This window comes from Acomys russatus, chromosome 12 (genome assembly GCF_903995435.1).
Source record: "Acomys russatus chromosome 12, mAcoRus1.1, whole genome shotgun sequence".
Taxonomy (NCBI): Eukaryota; Metazoa; Chordata; class Mammalia; order Rodentia; family Muridae; genus Acomys; species Acomys russatus.
The window spans coordinates 8,373,834-8,398,387 of NC_067148.1; the positions used below are offsets into that span (position 1 = coordinate 8,373,834).

The 24,554-nt window shown below is 43.4% G+C and overlaps 1 protein-coding gene across 1 annotated transcript in view; it reads right to left on the reverse strand.

The window, feature by feature from the left end:
* The window catches only part of Hecw2 (HECT, C2 and WW domain containing E3 ubiquitin protein ligase 2), a 360,925-nt gene that overhangs the window by 4,990 nt on the left and 331,381 nt on the right, over positions 1 to 24,554 (reverse strand). The window contains exons 22-28 of the mRNA XM_051153821.1: positions 24,393 to 24,545; positions 22,554 to 22,652; positions 18,433 to 18,562; positions 17,278 to 17,424; positions 16,437 to 16,551; positions 13,529 to 13,614; positions 12,476 to 12,588 (exon numbers count right to left, since the gene is read on the reverse strand). Coding sequence (XP_051009778.1) covers positions 12,476 to 12,588; positions 13,529 to 13,614; positions 16,437 to 16,551; positions 17,278 to 17,424; positions 18,433 to 18,562; positions 22,554 to 22,652; positions 24,393 to 24,545 — 843 coding nt within the window. The remainder of the gene's footprint in view (positions 1 to 12,475; positions 12,589 to 13,528; positions 13,615 to 16,436; positions 16,552 to 17,277; positions 17,425 to 18,432; positions 18,563 to 22,553; positions 22,653 to 24,392; positions 24,546 to 24,554) is intronic.

Genomic DNA, 24,554 nt, shown 5'->3' on the forward strand with positions numbered 1-24,554 from the left:
ACATGGTATATTTAATATTTTAAAGACACCACCACAGTTTTCCATCATGGTCTCATATTTTCCATTCACATCAGCAGTACACAGGAGGAGTCCTAATTGCTTGGTATCTTCGCCAACACTCATTTCTCTCTGTCTTATTTATCGTCTTACGGTTTCTGTTGCTAAAATGAAACAGTGGGACCAAAGCAGCTGGGGAAGGAAGAGGGTTTATTTGGCTTACTCTTCTACATCATCCTGTATCACTGGAGGAAGCCAGGACAGGAACTCAAGCAGGGCAGGAACGGAGCTGAGGCAGGGGCCATGGAGGGGTGCTGTTCACTGGTTTGCTCATCATGACTTGCTCAGCCAGGACCACCAGCTCAGGGATGGCAGCACCCACAAGGCGCTGGCCCTCCTGCATTAATCACTAATTAGGAAAATGCCCTGCAGTCTTGCCTACAGCCCTCTTATAGAGGCATTTTCTCAATTGAGGTTCCCTGTAGCTTATGTCAAGTTGACATAAAACTAGCCAGCATACCTACATTTCTTTAAAATTTTTAAATAGCCATCCTAATGGGTATGAAGTTCATTCATTTTTCTGAAGCATTAGCATTCATATTGATTTGTCTAAATATTACATTTTTAAAAAATGGATGCTCTTGCTGGATTTGAAGAAGCAAGCTGCCATGAATCCCAAAGCCTAAAGGAATGAAATGTCATAATAACCTAAAGGAGATTAGAAACACACCCTTCCCTGGTTGAGCCTTCAGATGAGAAAGGACTCCCAGGAGATACCCAATTCCAGTCTCACTAGGCCATGCCTGGACCCTTGCACCAAACATAGAGGGAGACAAGAAGAAGGCATTGTTTTAAAGCATTAAGCTTGCATGGTGTGTTTTGCAGCACCCAGAAACTAGTAACAAGTGTCAAGGCCATCAAACACTCAAGAGAAGGCATGGGGTATGATGATGATTTAATCTGATACAATCATGAGTCAAGGGCCGATGCTGAAGCAAGGCAAAAGAATAGGAACTCTGCAGGTCTCTTTCAGTTTCTGTACCTTTGGTATTGTATCTTATCCAGGAATTCCCTCAAGCCAGGGCACTAGTGTTCTTAATAGAACTGGAAGGACTATACAATTTGTGTGTGTGTGTGTGTGTGTGTGTGTGTGTGTGTGTGTGTGTGTGTGCATATCTGTGTGTCTATATGCATGTGTATGTGTGTGTGTATGAAAGAGAGAGAGACATAGACAAATAGGCAGAGATAGGCAGAAAGAGAAACAAAGAGAGGCAGAAAGACACACAAACACACACAGAGAGAGACAGAGAGTGAGAGACAGAGACAGAGACAGGGAGACAGAGACAGAGACAGACAGAGACAGACAGAGACAGACAGACAGACAGACAGACAAAGATAGCTTGGAACACATAATGTAGTTCAGGTTGGCGCTGAACTCAAGACAAACCTCTTATCTTAGCCTTCCAAATAAGCTATGACTTCATCTCAGAATAGTATTTTTTTGCTACTCCGCAGTCATGAGATATATTCGCCATGACTGCTCCACAGTCTAATGCTTTTGTTTCTTCTCAAGCTACACGTGGTTGTGTAACATATAGTTATCATGGGCTAAGTTTCCTTCTGGATAAACAGATCCTCTGGAGAGAGCCTATGTTCTGGAGAAGAAACTGTGGACAGATTAAATCATTTTCCTAAGGCCAAAGCTAAGTAGGTGGTCAACAAAAACTAGTACCTCAACCCTGGGTCTCCTCAAGGAAACCCATCGCTTAGCTGAGAACAGGGTGGCGTCATTGCTTACTGGCTGCATTCTATGCTTGCTAATACCATGCAGCCTCTGCCTGTAGCTCTAAGTCCTCAGCACCCTGCATGTGCTTGGTACCATAGTCAGATACATCTGTGGAAAAGGATTGGGGACCAGGGGAGCTTTAGGGAATTTTTAAAGAACTACTCAGTGGCAGTAGCTCTAGGGACAATGGTCAAGTTTGGGTCACTCCGGAAGAACCCCGGAGATACCAGGGGATTTTAAGTGAGCAAACTGTCAAGCTGCATCTCAGGCTTACTGGAGAACAGAGACTCTCAGTGGGGTATTTTGGAGGCCTCACAACCGCCTAAGGGGTTATTCACAACAGAGAGTTTGGGTTTTGTCTCTTGAGTGTCTAGCTCAGATGGTTTGGGGGTCCCTGGTGATCTGCATTTTAAGATCCAGTACAAATGAGTCTGATGTAGGTGGTCTCCACCAACGGAGAGACACCAAGCCAATCAGAAATACAATATCTAAACTGGATAGCCACATTGACATTCTGTGTGCTTGAAAATATTTCCAAACTGCATACAAACAAGCCAGCATTGCTAATAAGGAAATTGAGGAATAGTGTGGTTAGATAAATTGCCCAATATTTACCATCAGCTTGTTGTATGAGCCAAGTACAAGAAAGAAAGGGGAAAAAAGGCAAACAAAACAGAAACCTCTGAGGCTTTTCACACTCCCCCACCCCTCAACCCACCCCCATACCGAGTCCTTAAAAAGCTAGGGGAAAATGCCAGGAGGGCCTCTGGACTGTGTTGACATTGGCAGCACAAGTGCATCCGGCTTTTCAGTCTCGGTAAGAGAATGTTTTTTCAAACCTTCCAAAGCCAGCCACCCTGAAGCCATAATGAGTTTAGCTCACTTCAGTCTACGCAGCCAGGACCACTCAAGGAAAGCAAGTCTGCTCCCATCCTTGGGAAACCATGCTGGCATCAACGGGGAGATTCTCAAGACTTTCAGATCTGTGATCTGACTTCATGGCTGTCTTGGTGCTTTCTGGATTTTCCTGATGTTAAACAGCCCCCCCCCCCCCCCCCCCCCCCCCCCCGCTTGCCCTCTTTTGCATTTCCCGTGGCTAGCCAGTTATCTGAAGCCAGTAAGCAGTGCCACAGCTATGTTTTCACAAGCCATTTAGTTGATTAATGAATGCATAGAGTCTCCGTCTGCATTGAACATACTTACTCAGTCACTTAGTCTACCCCCCAAAAGGGATTGTTTTTGTACAAGCACCCAAAATGTTTGTACAAGAAGAAATTAAAATCAAGATTTTAAAATGAGGGGGTAAGAAAACAATGAATCTTGTCTTAAATAACATGTATAATACAAAAAATAAAATAAGCTGTCATTAAATAAATCCTTTTCATATGCTTTATAAATTAAAAAGTATCAATACTCTCCTCTTTGATGTACAGTGATGTCTTGTCCTTTACACCTCAGTTGCCTTATTCCTCTTTATACTTTTTCATCAAGAAATTCATCAATCAGCCAGGCATGGTGGCGCACCCCTTTAATCCCAGCACTCGAGAGGCAGAGACAGGCAGATCACTGTGAGTTCCAGGCCAGCCTGGTCTACAAAGCAACAAATACTTAAAAACACACTAAAGGCAGTGCAGTGGTACACGCTATAATCCCAGCACTCAGAATGCAGAGGCAGGCAGATCTCGATGAATTTGAGGCAAGCCTGGTCTACAGAGCAAGTCCAAAACAGTAAGGCTACACAGAGAAACTCTGTCTCAAAAAACCAAAACTAAACCAAAAAACCCTGGAGGCCAGGCAGTAGTGGTGCATACCTTCAATCCCAGAACTCAGAGTTAGGTGGATCTCTTATGAATCTGAGGCCAGGCTCGTCTACAGAGCAAGTTCCAGGACAGTTAAAGCTACACAGAAAAATCCTGTCTCAAAAAACCCAAACCCCAACCAACCAAACAAACACAACACAACAACAACAACAACAACCCCAAAAGAAAACAAAAACAACAAAAACCATCCTGGAGAGTTATGCAAGGTCTCAAAAAACCCAAAGCCCAAACCAACCAACAACCAAAATACAACCCAACAACAACAACAACAACAAAAAACCACAAAAGAAAATGAAACAACAATAAAAAACCATCTTGGAGAATTATGCAAGGACCCTGAGACGTATCATTTCTCAACATCAAAATTTCTTTCGCAATGCTTATATTCTCAAACTGACTTACCAAGTCCAAATCTGAGCTAGCTGCAAGTGTGTTATGGGTAGCTGAGAGAGGTGGGAGTACTCCCAGTTCCATCAGCTCTTGTGGCTGGAGGAGACCATCTCCAGGGGCCCTGTGCTCACATCTCTACTCCTGTTCTGGCTTTTCAAGTTCCCAACTCAGGGACCTATGGGTGTTCAGAAAGAATCTAAATCCTTTCACGTCTAGAATCTCACTAACAGAAAAATACCCATATTATTTTCCCCCTTAAAGGTGCCATACCATCAAAATTTGCCATGTCCACACGAAGCATCTTTGATGATCTACAGCTTGCACAGCACCTTCCTTACTCCTTCACTTGTCAAACAAACGCTCACTGACGGCAAGCACTGAGCTTTCAGGTGGATGAGGAAGAGGAGTTTGGGCTGCCCTGAAAGCAAATGACGCGGAAGGGTCAAGCAGCCTGTGCTCTGCACTAGGGAGTCTGCCCAGGGCAGGTGGTTCTAAGACCCAGCATGCCTTTGGCTCTGTTTGATAAACCATTACTCCCAGATCTGGCCTGAATTTTTCCTGAAGACTGAGATTCCTTTGTTTAATTAATCCAAAAGATTTGTAGTTCAGCATATAATACAATAGTCATGCATCTGTTCAGCAATGTTGGGGAAAACTTTCTTGAGGATACTGTCTAGGCCAAGGTTCCAAGGATCTTTAGGTGTGCAAAGCTTTTCTGGCTCAACAAGAAGGATGTTTCCCAACAGATGGGATGGAAGCCTGGGAGAGAAAGCACTGCACCAACAGGAAGCCAGAGAAGCACAAGTGACAAGGGCCAAAGCAGGACAAGGCCAGAAAGGCGGGATGGCCAGAGGGAGGCTGGTGTGTCAATGCAAAAGCCTTTTTCTAGTTATTTCCTGCATGAAAGGGAACAGGAAGACAACAGAGGCACCATTAAATAAGGCAGAGAATACAGGACCTAGATAAAGGACAGAAGGCAAACCATGGTCGTAATCAGCATGTGAAACCCAAAATTAACAGTCACCCAGAATTGACAGGTTCAGTAAAGGTACCCAGTGCCAGTTTTCTTAACCTGGGTAGCATTATCCTCACAAATAAAGGTATAACTTGCTATAACTTAATGTTTTTAATTCTTTAAAAATGCTAATAATTTCTCTAGTACCCTTATTAATTACCTACTTGGACTAGGAGGTTTAGAATAAAAATACTTGCTGACGCGAGGTCATAAATATCTATGTAACCCATGACAGCATCCTGCAGTTCCTGACACAACCAGGTGATCGATAAACCTGGCCTGCTGGGAAGGAAATCTATGATATTTATTACTCTAACTACTTGTTTCCCATAGCATTTGGTGGACAAAAATGCTAATTACTTGTTCCTGTAAAGACTACTGCTTTTCCCCTTATGTTTTACGGTGACTCGGGCAGAGATCAATTCGAATGTCACATAAGTACTTTGTCAAAGTAAGTAGTGAGGAATTCGATCTGTTACCTAAGTCTTGGCCCAGTGTCTTATGAGGTCACCATGGTAAAGATGCCTGATCTGTGAGTGCACTGTGACATGCGACTGCAGCAGGAATTAGTCTCCTGCAGAGACTGAGAAATGCCTCAAACCATGCATTCCGAGCAAGCTCCTTCTCCACCTACGTCTACTTACGGCCGTGTGAGCCTTCACTTGCCTTGCGTGCATGGCCTCATTTAGACTTTAAAGCTTTGCAATGTGAATGCTACCATCAGCCCCCAGCTTTTCAGATGAGCATACAAAGTCAAGTCAAAAAAAAAAAAAAAAATCTACAAACAATATGCCTTGGGTGTCACGTGTTTAGCTCATTTTGAAGAGCAAAGCCATATTGTTCTCCCAGGGTTATATTCTAGTGCAGGTTGGGGTTGGAGGGGGGGAGATGACATGGTTGTAAGTCTGCTAACAACTACATTTGATGAGTGAATTAGGCTAATTTCTCTGGCAGAGATAAGGCGTGCCAGTCTGAGGGACAGGAGCCGTGAGTGAAGGATAGGCTCTTCTGATGAGGTTCCATCTCAGCCGGAGTCTCGGGGATGAGGAAGAACCAGCAGAAAGGAGACCTCGGCAGCAGGCCCCACAGGCTTTGACTAGAACTCGATCGGGGCTGAGGCACCTGTGAGCTGAGTTAGGGGCCTGACCAGGTCTCCCACCTGCAAGTGCTGGGGAAGGAGTCCAAATCTTATTTAGGCAACTGGAGGCCACAAGTAGAGGAGAGAAGTGACCTTAAGGGGTAGGTTGACTAAACGTCAGGGTGGATGGAACAGGAGGAGTCGGCTGGCTGGCCGCTGCAGTGATCCAGGTGAGAGGTGAGTGTGTCATGGAGTAGGCTGGTGATAAGAGATGGACCTAGTTTGAGCTTGTGAAGCCAAAGGGAAGGAAGGAACAGATTATTCTTAAACAGCTGTGCTGGCTCTTGCCCACCCATATATACTTAAAGAATGGCTTATGAAACAACTCTCAAGGTCTGTTAGTTTGACTTGGATTTACATCATTTTTCTACTGCAGGGAGCAAGGGAAACTCTTCATTAAAATTTTGTAAATTCTCTCAGTGTTTTACTTTTTACTTGGGTCCACTTTTAGACACACGCACACATCCTTTAAGAGTGGAACTTTGAAACTGGTCTTAAACAGTCAACCCTCTTGCCCCAGCTTTCTGGAATTGCAGGTAGGCACCACATGGCCTAGCTTCACAATGTATGTTTTAAATAAATTACCTACCTCTCAGGGTACAGACCAATCCAAAAGATCTATCATGCTTACATAAGTTGATAAGATGGTAAGTTGATTAAATGGAAGCATCAAGCAACATCTTTAAGTATTTCTGTTATACAGGACTGAGTGAGGGAGGGGGCAGGAGGCAAAGGTGTTGAAGAAGGATAGTTTATAAGGGGTTAAATTATGAAACTGCATCACAAGTCCCTGTCACACTAACAGCCATCCCAGACACCAGCATCATGATGCTCAAAGACAGATTCACAGAAAAGGCGGTGCCAACGGGTGTTTCCAGGACTCATCCTTGGTTCTGTTTGGTTGGTTCGCTTTGTTTGTTTGTTTGTTTGTTTGTTTAATTGAGCAAAAAAGCATTTTATTTCGGGATGCCTGTGTTGTTTTCTTATTCACTAGCTGAAAGTTCGCCTTGACAGTAGGCATTGCTCTTTTACTGGAGGGGGGAAAACTGCATTATTGATGATATGGAAGAGCAATATTTAACTACATGGAAAAAGGTTCATAATTAATGGTGTGGCACACAAAAAGCAGCTTTGTAGACAGGTTTCACCATGCAATTTTTAATCTTCAAATTAGTGCACGTGTGTGTGTGTGTGTGTGTGTGTGTGTGTGTGTGTGCGCACGCTCGCGCGCGCACATGACCATCTGAAAGATGAGTCTCAGCAGCCACCAAACTGTTACAGAACTTTCTACACTGTTGGATTTTCAGCTGATATTTATGTGCATACTTTATATACACCTAATGTGCTTTAAAATTTAAATACTTTCCTTGGCATGTTTGCAAAAAAGTTTTCATTTTATAACAAGAACAAAAACTAGATTTTTCCAGTAAGAACAAGGTTCTCATTAAAAAAGAGAGAGATGAAAAAATATTATATGTTTCTATGTCAATTCCATTGGGTGTGGTACTGTGTGTCTATGACGCCAGCACTCCTAAGAATGCGGTTAAGGCAGGAGATTACAAACTTAAGGTCAACTTGGGCTTAGAAATCACAAAATGACAGCCATATCCTATCATATAAAATTGTTTCCTCAAGACACCAATTTCATAGTGAGCCCCTACATTTGCTTTCCTAACTTTTGGGCTGTCATTTCACTCTTAATAATCTCCTGATACAGCCAAGCATGGTGACACATGCCTTTAATGCCAGCACTAGGAAGGCAGAGGCAGGTAGATAGCTGTGAGTTTGAGGCCAGCCTGGTCTACAAAGTGAGTCTAGGACAGCCAAGGCTACACAGAGAAACCCTGTCTCGAAACAAAAACAAAAAACAAAACAAAAAACCCAACCAAAAAAAACAAAAACAACCAAATAAAAAACCCCAAAACAAAACAAACTTCTTGATACAACTCTACACCTCACTTTTCTAGTAAACATTTTCTCCTTTGTCAAACCCCGCCCTTCCACATTCGTTGCTGCTTCCTAACTCTTCTTTTCCAACGCCATGGGCGAAAACCTTAGATGAACCAGGAGCTCTGAATGCAGATGAGAGGGTAGGCTGCTCTGTACTTGCAGACTGGCATGTGAACAGTCCTCCTCCCCCACCCCCTTTTTTTTTCTTTTTTAGCTGTTTAAGAGGAAATGCCATCAAGAGAGTTTACCCTTTGCTCATAAAATCCATCCTGAGCTGCAAGGAGTAGGGAATTTTTTTTAAACGGAAATGCAAATGCAGAGCTAGTCCAACCAGCAACCACAAAGCAGAGGAAGTGCAGTCATATGTCCAGTCTGCTGGTCTCCATGGAGACACCATTGAGTAATTCTCAATTCTCTATCATTATTTATCAGCTAACTCACTGGTTACTTTATTACTGCAGAAGAGGGGGGAAAAGTCATGGATACAACTTGCTCCAGCTTCAAAGACTACCATATATACTTTAATACACTTCTAGAGGAACATTTGTTTGGAGCTACCCAGGGCTACCACAAAATGAGAGTAAGAAATCTAAGAGTAAAAGTCACGCTTGCTTGCTTGGAAGGTTGAAGAGGCTCTGTCACTCTGTCTTGCAATGACAGCCTGCAGTCACCCTTCACACCATTCCAATTCTGCAGGCTACAGCCTCTCATTCCAAGATGACACCACACTTGCTAGAAAAAGCGTTTCAAAAACCATATAGACACCCATCTGTTCTGTCTAGTGTATAAGTACAGTAACACGACTTAAACCTTAGACACAGAATCGCTAGGAGGGATCACACTTGGAGCTGACCGGCTTGACACAGAGCAGCTCCCAGCTCTGTGACTCACGCGTGCCAGGAAATAGCAGGAAAATGGCTTGAGTGCACACATTTTTGACCTTAGTAGTACTAGATTCAGTAGGATAAAATAATGTCTTTAGGTCGGAACCAATTTCCCAGATCTTCTTACGCTCAAATGATACTTTAAGTTTCACAGAGGGCAATGAGCAGGTGATCAGTGAAGAAACTGCTTCTGATAAAACTGTACTGTCGTGCACTGAAGTTGTTTGTCTTATGTTGTCTAAATGAGGTATGTGTGTGTGTGTGAGAGAGAGAGACAGAGACAGAGAGAGATTTATCTTCCTAGTACAGTAGCTACCAAGGTTAAGGATTAATTGCTTAAAATGAAACAAGAAAGCGTACTCCCCTAAGGACTTTCTAGTACATCCTCTCACTTGAGTGGAAGAAGAAATGAGCCTGGCCTTGTTATCTCTACTCTATGAAGATGAAGAATAACGCCTTACTTGTGTGATATTATAACCAGGGTAGGGCCAGGCGCTGCACAGGGACAGAGGAAGAGTGACAACAGCTGTTACCCAACTGTGCGTTTGCAATGACTCTGAGGAACATCTCCATGCACAGTGAGTCAGCCTGAGAACTTTCTGGAACTACCAGGGGAAGTAGAGATGCTAGTGCAGACAATCTCAGCCAATGGCTCTTTGTCAGCCTTTTAGCGTTATCTCTCACTGGCCCCAGCAGCTGACTGGAGAGGACAAGTTAGCCCTGAAATTCCAGAGGCAGTGGTCCTGGAGGTCCCAAGGCCTTACAGTGACAGAGTGGAACTGGAATCCAGGATTTCTAACTTCTAGCCTTCCAATTGCTTCAATACAACACTGCCTAATTGCAGGTGAGGGTGACAGATTCTGTAGTAACAGAAAGCAGCAAATGTGGAGCCAGAGAAAAAAGTGTCCTGGGCGAATGACTCCAGTGAGTCTGCACAAGACAGAAGAGGACCAACTATCTTTCTCTGCCCAACAGGTTTCAGAAAAATCCTAGTGACCTAAGTGTGAGCAGAGCGGCTTTATCTATCATTATTGAAGCTAATTCCACAAGCTTTCCTGCTTCTCCTATGCCCCTAAGTTTCACAAAAGAGTGAAAAACCTTACTAAGACATTATGAATCTGTTTTAAGATACAAATACACATTAAAGGGGAGGGGGTGGGACTCACTACACAGGCACAAGTAAAATAAGCCATTTCTTGAAGTAATGAAAGTCACAGTCATCCTAATTTAGCACACCAAATATCCTGGGAACACAATGAAGTATGTTGTGGAGTTACTATGCAGAGCCTGTGGTGTGCATAGGTAGGTAAGACGCTCAGGCGAGGCCCTGAGTTGCCTCCATTTAACCTAATACGCTCCTTTGTCACAAGCTTTCCCTGCCAGCCTTGGACATTCATTGTTGGTGACAGTAAAGTGATGTTTTCCCACCCCAACGAAATGGATGGTCCTGTGGAGAGTCTGACGCAGAGAGGCCTCAAATGGAACAACAGCAGGTACTAGACACTAGAGTCGCACAGCACACTCATAAGACTGAGTCCTCTCCAAGGCAGTGGTGTTTCTAGTGAAGTCACTCTCAACAGTTATTAACATAACCTGAGCGCTAGAGTTTCATGCTGGTTAGCTTATGTCAACTTGATGAGCTAGAATCCTTTTAAGGAGTCAATTGAGGGCCAGGGGTGGCGGCGCACGCCTGTAATCCCAGCCCTTGGGAAGCAGAGGCAGGCGGATTGCTGTGAGTTCCGGAGGCCAGCCCCCTCTACAGACAGAGTTCCAGGACCGCAAGGCTGCACAGAGAAACTCTGTCTCAAAAAACAAAACAACAACCCAAACCAGAAATCAATTGAGGAACTGTCCTGATAATATTGCTTGTGGGCAAAACCATAGTGTGTTTTCTTGATTGGTGGCTGATATGGGAGGGGCCAGCCCACTATGGGTGGGACTACACCTGGATTAGTGGTCCTGGGTGCTAGTAAGAGAGCAGGCTGAGCAGGCCATGGGGTACAAGCCCCTAAGCAGCACTCCTCCATGGCCTCCGCATCAGTTTCTGCGTTGAGTTCCTGCCTTGGATTCCCTTGGGCGTAGGACTGTAGGACTATAAGTTGTAAGGTGAAATAAATCCTTTCTTCCCCAACTTGCCTTTGCTCACCATGGTTTTGCTGTTTTTGTTGTTGTTTATTCTTTTTCTTCTAATTTCTGCTTTTTATCGGTAGTTGATTTATAGGTAAATTATTTGTATCAAAAACAAAACAAGGAAGCATATAAAATGGAACTTTTCTTCTCCCTGCAGCCTTGCTTTACCTCTTTCCTAACAGTATTGCCTGTCGGTGACAATATGCTGAAAAAGGAAACACTAGTTCATTATAAATAGCATTCTGTACATTTGCTTTCAAATGCAAAGCTGCTTTGTTGTTAGAAAACATATTCTAAGGTATTAGAGAGAGGGTTAGTGACTAAACTGTAGTGCCTTTTTTTTTTTTAAATAATAGTTTTGTTTTGTTTATTCATTTTTAAGTAGCGTTTTCAGATTATAATCACATCATTTCACCCTGACCTTTTTTCCACTCTAAACTTTCCACATACCCTTCCTTGCTGTCTTTAAATTTTATGGCCTCTTTGTCTTTGTTTTTTTTTTTTTTTCTTTTCTTTTCTTGTGCGTGCAATGTGTGTGCATGCGCATGCACATGCACGTGCGTGTATTCCTAAAAACATGAATACAACTTGCTCATTCTGCATCATGTCACTTGTATGTATGTATGTTTTCATGGCTGACCATTTGGTACTGGATAATTAGTTGGTGTGCTCCTCCTTGGGGAAGACACTTTCTCCCACTCTCAGCACCCTTTGCTTGCCTCTAGTTCTCTGTTTAGGGTTGTGGCCTCATGAACTTTCCTCCATCCATGTTAGCATGTCTCAACACTTAACACCAATTGTTATCAATGGAGACTTTGAAAGCCAGATGCACTATATTCCAAGTCCTAAAAGACAATTTAAACTAATATACTCAGCAAAACTATCTGTCATAGTTGAAGGAGAAAGATAAATTTTCCATAATGTAAGTAGCCTGAAAAAAAAAATGGTATATCCAACAAACAAACTTAAGAAAATATAGGTAGTGGCCATGGTGTTTCATCACAGCAACAGAAACCCTAACTGCTATTGCCTTCTAGAGTTGAGCCACAGGTTTGATGACAGATGTTGCCTTACTGGATGCTAGTAAATCTTCTGCCTTTTTTGTGTTTTGAATTTTGATACACAGATGCATATATTTAACATATAGCCAAACAAGATATTTTGTCTCTCCACACTTTATTAAAGAAGGTAATCAGAACAAATTTCTTCTTTCAAACTTTCCAGTTTTCCAGTCTTCACAGAAGACAATGATTGATCCATATATACATATGTTCATTCATACAGATAAGAATAATATAAAATATAAATTAAGCTGAGATTTCCCTGTACTGTGTGGGGAGTAAAGAATGTTATTTTCTACTTTACCTGGGAAGGGCGGTGATTTTCCCCCATTTCTCCACACAGAATCTTCTTGGGCCGTTACTCCCTCGGAGAGAAGCAAATCCTTCATAGGGAATGCTAGATGTGCCTGTAACAAACTATCGGCCACAGAAACAGAAGAAACAAGGTGAAGCCAGAGACATCATCCAGGAAAGGTGCTTCATCACTGCTGTGCAGCACTCCGGAAAGGAGGCACAAGTAGGGGGATCTCATATGCCAGCGTTTCATCAACACGGGTCAACTTCCCAGATTCCCACAATCACTCAGCCCCACAGAGAAGAGCAGGGAATCACGAGGGGAAAGCAAAGCATTTACAGAAAATAAAGCGTGCTGAGCAGCTGACCCACTCAGTGTTAAATCAGGCACATTTCCCACGACAGACAAACAAAATGGTCTTTCAGTGAATGTAAACTCGCTTAGCATCAGACCACCATCCAGCAAAAATCTGAGGAATTTTGTGGCCTGCACATCTGAGTTCCAGACCCTTAATCCAACAGCACCAAGTCCAAGACTACATGTAAGGCTCTGCCTTAGTATCTAAGAGGCTTCCTCGTGTCTAATACTTTTAGTGGCACCTTACCAGCATTGCCCCGATAGCTTTTATGAACGTCACAAAACACAGTGACTTCTTCTCTAAAATGCCATTGCTCTACAAAGTATGGAAAGTCAAATGAAGGAAAGGACCACATCAACAAACAGGGTCCATTCGTACAGCACTGAGCATCACTTCTTTGTCTGCTGAGGATGCTGACTCTGGGGACCCACGGGCTCTCACTGCCAGCACCCAACTGTCCTGAGGGCATATGTCAATCCTGAGTTCCTCAGACTAACACAGGCACTTCCCCCACAACCCTCAAGAAGTGCTTTCACTTGACTGGCGATGTGGTACATAGGCTTGCAGTCAGAAGGGTATGGAAATGCCATAGCCAGATAAACAAGGTTTGTACTTATGAAGAATAGCTAGCAATTACTAAAAATTATACACACTTCCAGCAGTGTATTCTTGTGCTAAAGACTGATGACCTAATGGCATCTTACCTGTAACAACCTCAATCGCTGTTCATTGTTGAATCGTTCTACTGCAGCCCAAAACCACCGAATTACAATGTGATTGTCGTGGTACCCTATAAACCAAGCAGGCCAACTCATGTTACTTTGACTCTTCTATCTTAAACTACTGAGAACTATGACAAAAGACCACCACCCCACACTCACATTATCACCATCTTGGATTCTTTTCCTGTTTTTTGTTTCGTTTTGTTTTTTGTTTCAAGACAGGGTTTCTCTGTAGCCTTGGCTGTCCTGGACTTGCTTTGTAGACCAGGCAGGCCTCAAACTCACAGTGATCCTCTTGCCTCTGCCCCCCTGAGTGCTGGGATTACAGATATGTGCCCTGGAGCCTGGCTTGGAGTCTTTAAATGTCTTATAATTTAAAATTAATGAACAATGCTATAAATATGACCATAGGAGTATCAAAAGTTGGCATATCAAAAGACAGCATAAATGAAACCAAGAGGTCTCTGTTTTCATTTAGCAGTAAGAAGAATAACAAATGAGTTACCTTAGCTTTATCATTTCTGAAAAATACAATTTCTATGACTAGAAATGCTTAACTCTTTCAGTCATTTCTCTAAGGAACAATCATTAATGGCTTCAAATACCATTATGGCAAACACTATACTAAGCTTAGGGGTTTAATGACAGAGCAAACAGACCCTCCCAGGATTTCCTGATGGAGAGATAAATTAATCACACAATTTATACAAAGAAAAACAATGGAAACTTTTTTTAAGCTGCCCATTTCAATCCCAAGTGTTTCCCTAAAAGCTATGTATACTCTTTAAAATTAATAATAAAACAAAATTATTTGACTAAGGCTGTAGCAAGTAAAAGATTCTGAGTTCAGTCTTCAGGACTACAGAAAGAATTAAAATTAAAATATAGAACAAAACTATTTTCGTAACATTTCTTTAAAAAAAAACCAGGAAATAGACTTTTACGATTTTCAACTAATAAACCCTACTTATCACAGTCTTACTTTTACTCCATACTTTAGAAGAATCTAATGAAATGTCAAAGTACTATCTCATAGATTTGGGTTAAAGTAGTGGTTATGCATTTTAAAACCACTCAGTAAAAAATAATTAAGTTCTGAGAGAAGGCTTACAAGAATTTTTTTTTTTTTTTTTTTTTTTTTTTTTGCCATTTCATCAAAGATATTTATTCTCCTTAAAGAAGGAAGAGTCTGAGCAAAGGATCAAAGTATTAGGTCAGGCATGGTGACAGGGCCCAGCCTTTGATAAAGACTGTTAATGAGAGAAAGAGCAGTGCCTTAGCTGTTCGCAGCACTAAGTCTCCTGTCCTTACAAGCCAGCACTCTTCTGCTCTGCGTTTACTGTTTGTGCTAAGCCTGTTCTGAACAGAGACTGACTGTCCTCTCGTACTGTCCACAAACAGCTGCAGTATGGACAGATGGTAGATGGCAGCATAGCTGCTTCTTCATGTGGGGCCAACTAGCTGCGCTGGGCAAGCATGGTGGCTTAAGCATCTCATCCTTTAGCTGGTCTCTTCTAAGGATCTTACTTGGTAAGATTTACCACTAAAATAGGTCCTTGATTTACTCAGATATACTGAATAAAAACCTTAGTCTGTATAAATACAAAAATGACCATGAAATGGAAGTTAAGTGGGTCATCAGAGGAACTGCATTTTAATTAGTAAAAAAATAATTCAGCTAACAAAGCCTTCTAAAATAACCAGTATCGTATATGGATGCTACATGGGGCCAGCCAGAGAGCATTCACTGCACAGGTTGACTTTAGAAACAGCAATCGTAGAAACCTCATTTTAAAAAACACAGCCTTTCAGAGAAAACATGAATACTGTAACACAGTCCAGAGAATTACCACTTTCTTTGCTCAAAATTGTTAGACGAAACTTTAACTCTGGGCTGTCCTTAGGTTTCAATTTTTACATAAGGAACAATCCAATCATGCTGGTCCAAATTATTAACTGATGCTGTGTACAGAAAGCCACTTCCAAAGAGGCCCACTCAAAAGTGATTTTATAATTCCCTTATCAGTCAGACTCCACTTTAGAAGCCCTTGCAGATGAATGGGATGGATCTTGAGAAGCTTATCTTGGCTGGGGCATGGTGGCGCACACCTTTAATCCCAGCACTTTGGAGGCAGAGGCAGATGATCTCTGTGAGTTCAAGGCCAGCCTGGTCTATAAAGTGAGTCCAGGATAGCCAGGACTACCCGAGAAACCCTGTCTCCAAAAACAAAAACAGAGAGAGAGAGAGAGAGAGAAGAGAGAGAGAGAGAGAGAAGCCTATCTTGTTCCCTCTTAGTGTTTTAACCGACTTATAGCTGACAGATAGTTAAGACGTGTGCAGGTTACGAAGTACACAGGGTGTGGCATCTGGCGGCCTAGAATGTAGACGGATGGGTGAGGTTTGACTCGCTGGATATTAAGGTCTCCATGCCTCACCAACGACATCATCTAATAATTAATTGGTGTTCCTACGATCACATTTCCTCACTAGCAATTAGGAGTTATGACATCCTCGGATGTGGTGTAAACAGTCCTTCCCCCCTTTGACGTCACCAGGTACAGAAGGGACTGACCTTGCCCAAGGTCTCAAGGAAAACACCAACAGACCAGTGATTAAGGCAAGTACTTTTGTCTGCTCTGTGCTCAGACCCGCACTTGAGCTAGAGCCCCCTGTGGGTGTGGTGGTGCACGCCTTTAATTCTAGCACTCAGGAGATAGAGGCAGGCAAATCTCTTTTGAGTTAGGACAGCCTGGCCTACAAAGCAAGTCCAGGTTAGCCAGGGCCGCACACAGAAATCCTGTAGTGAAAAACCAAAAAGAAAGAAAAGAAAAAAGAAATGAACCCAGCCGCCTGTAACTTAAATTGAGCCCTTTATAAGTCAAACCTCACCGCCTCTATATTCAGTGTTGTTTCTCCAGTCACTGAGGTCTATTTCAGCCGTGCCAGCAATGACCAGCTCCAGTTCCCTTGCGTCAAAGACAGATACAAGCCTGGCATCTACCACCTGTGGGAGAGAAAAAAAAAAAAACCACAGGCATGGCTTAGGGGCCTAGAGAAACATCAGCCATAAGGAAGCCTCAACAAAAAAGCAGGGTGCCGGGAATTCCGGGAGTACTGCTGCTACATACGTGAAAACTTGTCACACTCTCTATAGGTGGAAGGTGTGTTTGTAGTTGAAAGTCTGTGAGCTCGGCCTCAGCGGAATCTTGTTTGGGTTGACAACCGTGTCCCACTGAGCATGCTAGGTCTCCTCTGATCTCAGAAGCTGCACAAGGCGGGGTCTGGCTAGTACTGGGACAGGTGGATTCTTATCTCCTATCTGACAATCGATTAATCTAGTCGTTTGCCGTTTTGCTTTGGAAAAAGATCCAGAGATCTTATGGAATACGTGTGACAAATTCTGGGCCCCACACGGAATCACTGCACATATCAAACATGAGATTTGATTTTTGCATTCCTAAGTATGAGTAAGAATCGTAACTTCCATGTTATCAATAGTCACTAAAGCATTAAAATGGTATACCTGAAATCCAGTGATAGCTTCTAACACACATGACAAGCTCCCACATGTCTACTTTGGAGAGATATAGGAATATATATTTGACTTTTTAAATTAAAAGAACCACCACAAGATAGAAGAGAGAAATAGTTCATGCGTGAAGCACAGTAGAACGGCCAGGCAGCCTGGCTGTGGGCTGTAGGACAGCGACAGCTGCCACTGCGTCCTTACTTCGTAGAAGCCGCGAACTAAGCTCTCTGTCTGCTGCACCACACCCCGCTCGATTCTCCACTTCACCATCCTCTCAATGTACTCCTTCTTGTTCTTCTCTGTGACTGGGATATTGGCTCCCCCTGGTTTTAACTCTCGTTCAGTTATCTGTCATTAAACAGCAAAAGAACTGATCAGAAAACAATGCACTTGATGCTAACTGCTACCAAGGAGCCAAGATCAGATGCGGGGCCCTTCTCTGCCTCAGGAGCATCCCACAAGTGGATAAGGATCTGATGCAGTGGTCCTCAACCTTCCCAACGCTTCAACCCCTTAATACAGTTCCCCATGTTATAGTGACCACAAACCATAGAATTATTTCACTGCTACTTCATAACTGTGATTTTGCTACTGTCATGAATTGTAACGTAAATCTCTGTTTTCTGATGGCCTTGGGTGACCCCCGTGAAAGGGTCGTTCAACCCCTCCAAAAGGTTGCAACCCACAGGTTGAGAACCATTGATCTAAGATTTAGGGTCAACTACATCTACACAGCTAGTATAGAAGATGTACTTAAGGAAAACAGAAACACACCCTAGTAAATCTCAAATTGAGAGCTCATTTTTGAAAGCATATGAAATATAGGGAACCCAAGGCGAATAGCAATGCCTAGTAAGAACTAACACAGGGCTTCTGACAGGAAACTTGCATCAAATTTGAAGCAAAAACCAGTATATTCTCTGCTTTCAAGTACTCCAAAATATTACTCACATTCTCTCTGTTTCAAAGAAATCCATTACTGCTTTAAAATCTAAACGGGTCTAATCTCATATTACAATTAAATAATTAAATATTTGACTCAGGGATAGCAGAGGCTACTCAAATGTATTCTATATAAGATACGTTCTTATATCTCTAGGTATCTTCCGACATGTCCTAATTTCTGTTTGAGGTGGAAGTAAAAAAGATTGTTTGCAATATACAAACGTTTCTCATAATCTATAAGTGAAGACCTCTTGGGCTGTAGTTGGCATTACAATAATCTTTGTAGTCAAGCTTATAACAATTTAGCAGCCCTGGGTTAAATCACCCAGTAAGCCACAGATAAACTAGCAATTGATCTTAGTCATGAAATTATTTCACCAGCCAGCAGTCTTGAGTTAGCATGTAACGGACCTGTCCGAACACTTCTTCGTTCACAGTGAACGTGAGGTCCAGGATGTCGTGGATGTCATTGTCTTTCATCCACTGAAGGCTCTGGTGGAACTCCTCATCCAGGTATTCCAGGTCGCTCAGGTCGCACAGGCTGTGACGACAGACAGAAGGAAGCACACGGGCCTCGTTATTAGCAAACCCCAGGATCACGAGGAAAAACACCGAGGCTTCACGAGCAGAACAAGACCCATTCAACAGGCTGCAATGCTGAGAAGGTTCGTGAGTTCAGCCATCACACTACTGAGGTAACGCAGATATGAGGAGACACAGCAGACGACTTAGGAACCACTTACCCATCTTTTCTTTCAAAAGCGGAACCAGAAGATACAAAGAATGGTTGTCATCTATAGGCTGATCCACAACCAGAGCTGGATCTAGACCGGAACAGGCTGACAACCCTTACCCATAATCTCTTTTGCTATGTTATTCCATCAAAAATTATTGTTCTCCTAATTTGAAGCTCCTTACTGATTTCTCTATTGTCCTTTAACTCTGTTTTTCGCTTGCTTTTAAAAAAGACTAGACACCCTAAGTGACGTCCATAGATTTCCCTTTTTCTTATGGCTCTCATCCTACCACTATAAAAACAGTAAGCCAAAGAATTCTTCTATAGCCACAGAAGTTTCCCAGGCCCCACTCACTCCACTGCTGCTTTTTTTTTTTTTTTTTTTTTTTTTTTTTTCCCCTTTGCAGCAACAAGATCTAATTGAGATAGAGTTACTATTATATGCCCTGGTGTGAGGTGGTAGCAATTCATTTGCTATAGTTGTTTTAAAATTCCTTGCCTTTAGTAAATTCCAAGGGTCATCATGTTTGGTTCAGTTTAGGTATTTATCAGGCATCAAATGGGTGCTACACATATTAAAAACTACTTGGTGAGCTTGCTGCTCCTGGCAGGAAGTGGTCTCAGGGAGGCATACACACCATAGATGAGCTGATATAAAGCGTAAGTGACAACACAGGGTAGACAGTGCACGCATTATTCATGCATTATTTAAAATGCAGGTCACTTTGGAAACGACTGGACATGGTGACCCATGCCGCAGTCCCAGCACTTGGGAGGCGTGGGTAAGGACTGCAATCCTGAGCCCCCGGCCTGGGTTGCAGAGTAAATCTCTGTCTCCAAAAGAGTAAAGAAGAGAAGGTAAGTACCAGGAACTATGAGAGGAAGCGAGAGGGATGTTTGCTCAGACTTGGACACTCATGGAGAGATGCTTAGATGAGACGATGCCTGTATTAAACCTCGAGATACAAAGGGAACAGGTTAGAGGAAAGGGGGAAAGGGGGAGAAAAGAGGAGACAACAAATAGATCCAAAAGCCTAGAGAGGAGAATCCTCCAAGCATATGGAAAGGCCTGGAGTACTGACCACCAGACACTCCTGACATCCTAAAAGTCAGGATACAAAAGTAGCTGGGAGCCAGTCTGGAGTCCACTCTACGGATCTTGGTGATGTGGGCTCAAGATAAGAAATGAGATAATGATATGGGAGATGAGTTATAAATAGTTCTTCTGGAAGACATTGAAAAGACTATTTAAAATGGGATGGAAATCAACAATGAACAGACCTCATCAGTAATACGGCCAAAGTAAGAGAAATGTTCTAGTAAGGGCAGGGCTATTAGGAGTGCAGAGGCAGGAACACAGGAATTAGTAAATGGTTATGTTGGAAAGCGGTATAAAGGAGGACAGTCTTTAACAGGGACAGCAAATGAAGTCATGTCACAGGCCAACTCTGATAGGCACTCTTAGACCTCAACCACTGTGCCTACACTGATCAATGACCTTCAGTGAAAGGGACCGAAAAGACTCCTGAGGTCGCATGATTTCAGTGGGAAAAAGGACTGCACATCCTTTGAAACTATTCCAATAGGGGCGGGAACAGACGGGAAAGGACGCTGTGGTGGGTAATATTGTCAACTGGCAGGGTCTGGACTCACCAAGGACACAGCCTCCTTTGGGTCCATCTATGGGGAATTTTCTAGATTAATTTAAGTGAAGCAGAAGACCCACCCAGACTGTGGGCAGCAGCATTCTATGGGCTGGGATTCCAGATTGAACAGAAAGGGGAAATTGAGCTGAGCGCTCTCCCTGCTTCCCAGCTGAGGATGAAATGGACCTGGCTGTCCTGCCAGGATGGCTGGTAACCCCTCAAACTGAAAGTTAAGACAAAGCTCCCCCTAAGTTGCTTGAGGCAAGGATTTTGTCACGGTACCAAGACTACAACTTGAAACCCTAAACTACGCCATTTGCTACCCTTGTCTAAGGGTCAGTTTAGCTGCCTAACAAGAATGGCTAAGAACCTGTGCACTGTTAACCTCAGGTGGACATGGAGAAGACTCCCTTCAATGCCCATGTGAGTTCAGCTTTAAATATGCAGATTTGGGACCACCCTGAAACAGGCAAGAAGCAAAGTTCCAAAGACTGTTCACATGTGACGCTGCAATTAAAGAGAGCAAGACCGAGGGGCAGATTCAGTGGTCTATAGGAGAGGAAAGTGAAGAAACGTCTTTTTGTCAGCCTTAGAGAGAGGAAAGCTAGGGCCCAGAGGGGAAGCTTCCGAACACCAAGGTTAAGGGCAAGTCAGAGGAAAGGCCCACAGAGGAGCAAGGGGAGAATACAGGGACACACGCACATATCAGCGTAGGAAAGACCCAGGGATAGCCTGTGGGTTGGCAAAGACAACTTTTAGTTTCTGATTGTCTCTGCTATCCCGGAGTTGAGTATTAATATCAGAAGCAACAACATGATCTAAGATAGGGCCAAGTGTCAGCGGAGGGAGAGAAGCCCGACTGACAAGTGTGGAAGGCGTGATTTAGCAGCTAATGTGACCACTGGGTATAGCTTTCAGGAAGCCCAATGAAGCTGTGAGAAGACAGAAGACAATGATGCAAAGGTGACAAGGGGGCTGGTGTGTGTGTGTGTGTGTGTGTGTGTGTGTGTGTGTGTGTGTGAGAGAGAGAGAGAAGGGGAGGTGAGTGGGAGGTGGGGAGGCATGGACATGGAAGTGACACTGGGGAAGCAGGAAATGGTTCTTAGCTCCCAGAAGGAAAGCTTTCCTACTGAGCATACTGAAGCCTTGTGAGAAACACTCTGAGTTTTTCACTTAAAGTCAGGACTTCCGCTTAGGGAACACAGGTTCATGGGCTTGATGGGAAGACTCACCGGACAGCTCCCACAAGTCAGTGCTTCGGTTCTGTGCAAGTTTAAGTCTACCTGTTTATCCCCTTCCCCCAACACCGGCCTTCTGCTTGGTCTTGTAAGTGACTACATACTCACTAAGGGTGTGGTTTTGCTCTGCACTGTACAATAATTATCATCTTCCATTGAGATAGAAAGAAAGAAGTCTCGTGGATGCCAATTTTCCATCTGGGCCCATGCGTTGCTATTTTGATATAGAAAGGCCTCAAGAAAAGCAGGGGCACTGTCTACGTGTCCCAAAGGAACCAAGAATAAAATGGAAATGAGACAAAAGAAAATGAACTTGTGACCAAGGACACGCTGTTGGAAGTGCATAAAGCCAAAATGCAACTTGCACTTCATGCAGGAGCGCAGGCTGTGAGTCACCAAGACTGACCCACAGCTATTCTATTAATAATCACCATTGATGCCGCAAGAATCTAAGGGCTGTGTTTGAAGTACAACTGTCTTAAAGACACATATGTTGCCACAGATGAGAATAAACTGTCTGGGGAGGAACAGAGCTCAGACTTGGTGGGTAAGCAGAAGTAAAGGGTCAGTAGCATAGCAACTATATCTGATTTTTTTGTTCGTGTGTTTGTTTGTGGAGGCAGGGTTTCTCTGTGTAGCCTTGGCTGTCCTGGACTCACTTTGTAGACCAGGCTGGCCTTGAACTCACAGCGATCCACCTGCCTCTGCCTCGTAAGTGCTGGGACTACAGGTGTGCGCCACCATACCCGGCTTAACAACTATATTTGCTGTTAGTGTTTGGAATCTAAAGCATTATTCATTTAACAACCGATCTATGATACTGGGCAAATAAACAGAGACCTTGGCAAACCCTTTCAGCAAAGCACTTTTGACCTTGACATGCTGACTACGCAAACACAGAAATGCTCTTACATTCTAAGAAGAGCCTTATAGAACGGTCTCGTGAAGAAGGCGTCCAACAAATACTGGTGTATTAGAGCAAGACCGAGGATCCTCCCACTGAACCGGAACCTGTGAAGGAGAAATACGAGACAGCTGAATGCCACTGAGTACTGTCTCCAGGGCTGTAGCTATTTCCTAGAACGAGTTTCAACTCTGTCAATGCTTGTGTAAGACTGCCCGCCTGCCAGCTCTCTGAGAATTCTATAGATTTACTTGTCGAGGAAATCTGTTCCTTTGATATTTAGGGACACCTTACCTTTATTCCATATCAACAATATCACCCTGTGTCAGCCCACGTTTGACAGTATGCGTGTGTCTCCTCGCCCTCTCCCCCCTACTCCCCCCCCCCAGCACTCCCCCATCCCCCACCCCCACCCCCTCACTCCTCCCGGTAGCCTTTCAGTGAAATTTCCCTGAACCATCCCCAAGAGATACCAATAAAGACTAGGCAGGTTGAGAAAATGTCCTCTTCACTTTGTGTGCACAGATATTAGTTGGTTTCTCTAATGCAAATGAGGAGCAATTCCCTTTTGAGGAAAAGCCCTGCTTCAGACTGAGAAGTCTCCCATCCATCTCCGTTCTCTCTCAAGCCTCACTCCCTCTGGTCAATAGCATCCTTCACAAAACACGTACACAGACATTTGGGGCTTTTCCTCAGGACGCACTGGGTTCTCCAGAACCTCAAAGTGAGATGCTATTCTGAATCAACTTGGAAACTTTACTGCAGATCTGTTAAGACTGGGTTTTCTGCCTGAGGTACACAACTGTTTTCTCCATCTCAGGTCTTTTGGTCTCCAGCTCTTCAGAGTCTGAGGCGTACAGAAGCTATGTGGAGCTGAATTTTAGTTTCAGGCAGGCTGTGTGAAGTCAGCAGCCAGCAGCTTTTGTCCCTCTTTATTTCCACTTATGTTAGCAGAGCTGTAAAAGCCAGTGTTAGGGAGCCTCCGAATTTGTAACTAAACAAGAAGCTAATTTGAGGAGTAAGCCCTAAAAGTTAATGCTTTTCACCCATCAATACCCTCATGACTCAAAGAACCTCTTTCTACTTCTGCTCTTTTCCTTGTTACTATCAGTGAGAACGAACAGGAACAAGTTAATAAGGGTTATGTAAATATTTAAAGTCTACGAATGCAGAGATTTGAAAAAAGATGTAAGGACATTTGGAAAGAGTGCAATTTGGGATTTTTCAGATTAAATACCTCCAGATGGGAAGTCTTAAAGTTGTTTCCCTTGGTTTTGTGTGATAAGTTAAGAAAAAGGCCATTTCTGTTTCCAAACTTTAAGTGGCTCAGATGTGTTGGTGTGTGGGTGAGTGGGCACTGCCCTGACTCCATACTCCCACACTTGATCTGCAGCTGCCCCAGCCTCCCCCACTGTGGAGCTCGTCCCCAAGAGTATGAACAGGCCTCACCCAGAGGTCTGGCTGTTCCACCTCCCCTCCCCCAAGAGTCAGCCATTTCTCCAGGCAATTGGAGAAGCTGCCGGAGTGACTTAGGGGTCCTGCTAAGACACTGACTGTCTGTAACATTTTTCCAATGGGATAAAGCTTTTGAATTCTACTCAACTCACTTAAAATTGAACTTATGCAATATAATCAAATGCCAGCTGGGGGACTGCCTATATAATTAAGTCTGACAACAAAACCAAGAGCCAAATTAGTTATATAACTGATAATGTGATTTTGTTTGTTTGTTTGTTTAATCCAGGAGGGGAAAATGTTAAAAGAAATGTGTCTTCTTTTGGAGGGAGAGGCAGCTAACATCACAGAAAATTAACTGAGGACCACTGTCACAGAAAGGAAACCCTTACCATTCGTGGTGATTGTCTACAAAAGCAGACATGGGGCTTATTTGTACTGTGTATGTGTCATTGGCTGAATACTCAAATAAGCCGTAATAGGGGTTAAAGAGTTCTCTGGATACCAAGAAGAAAAACTCTCTGGAAGGCCCACTGTAGTCCAACCTGTAAGAG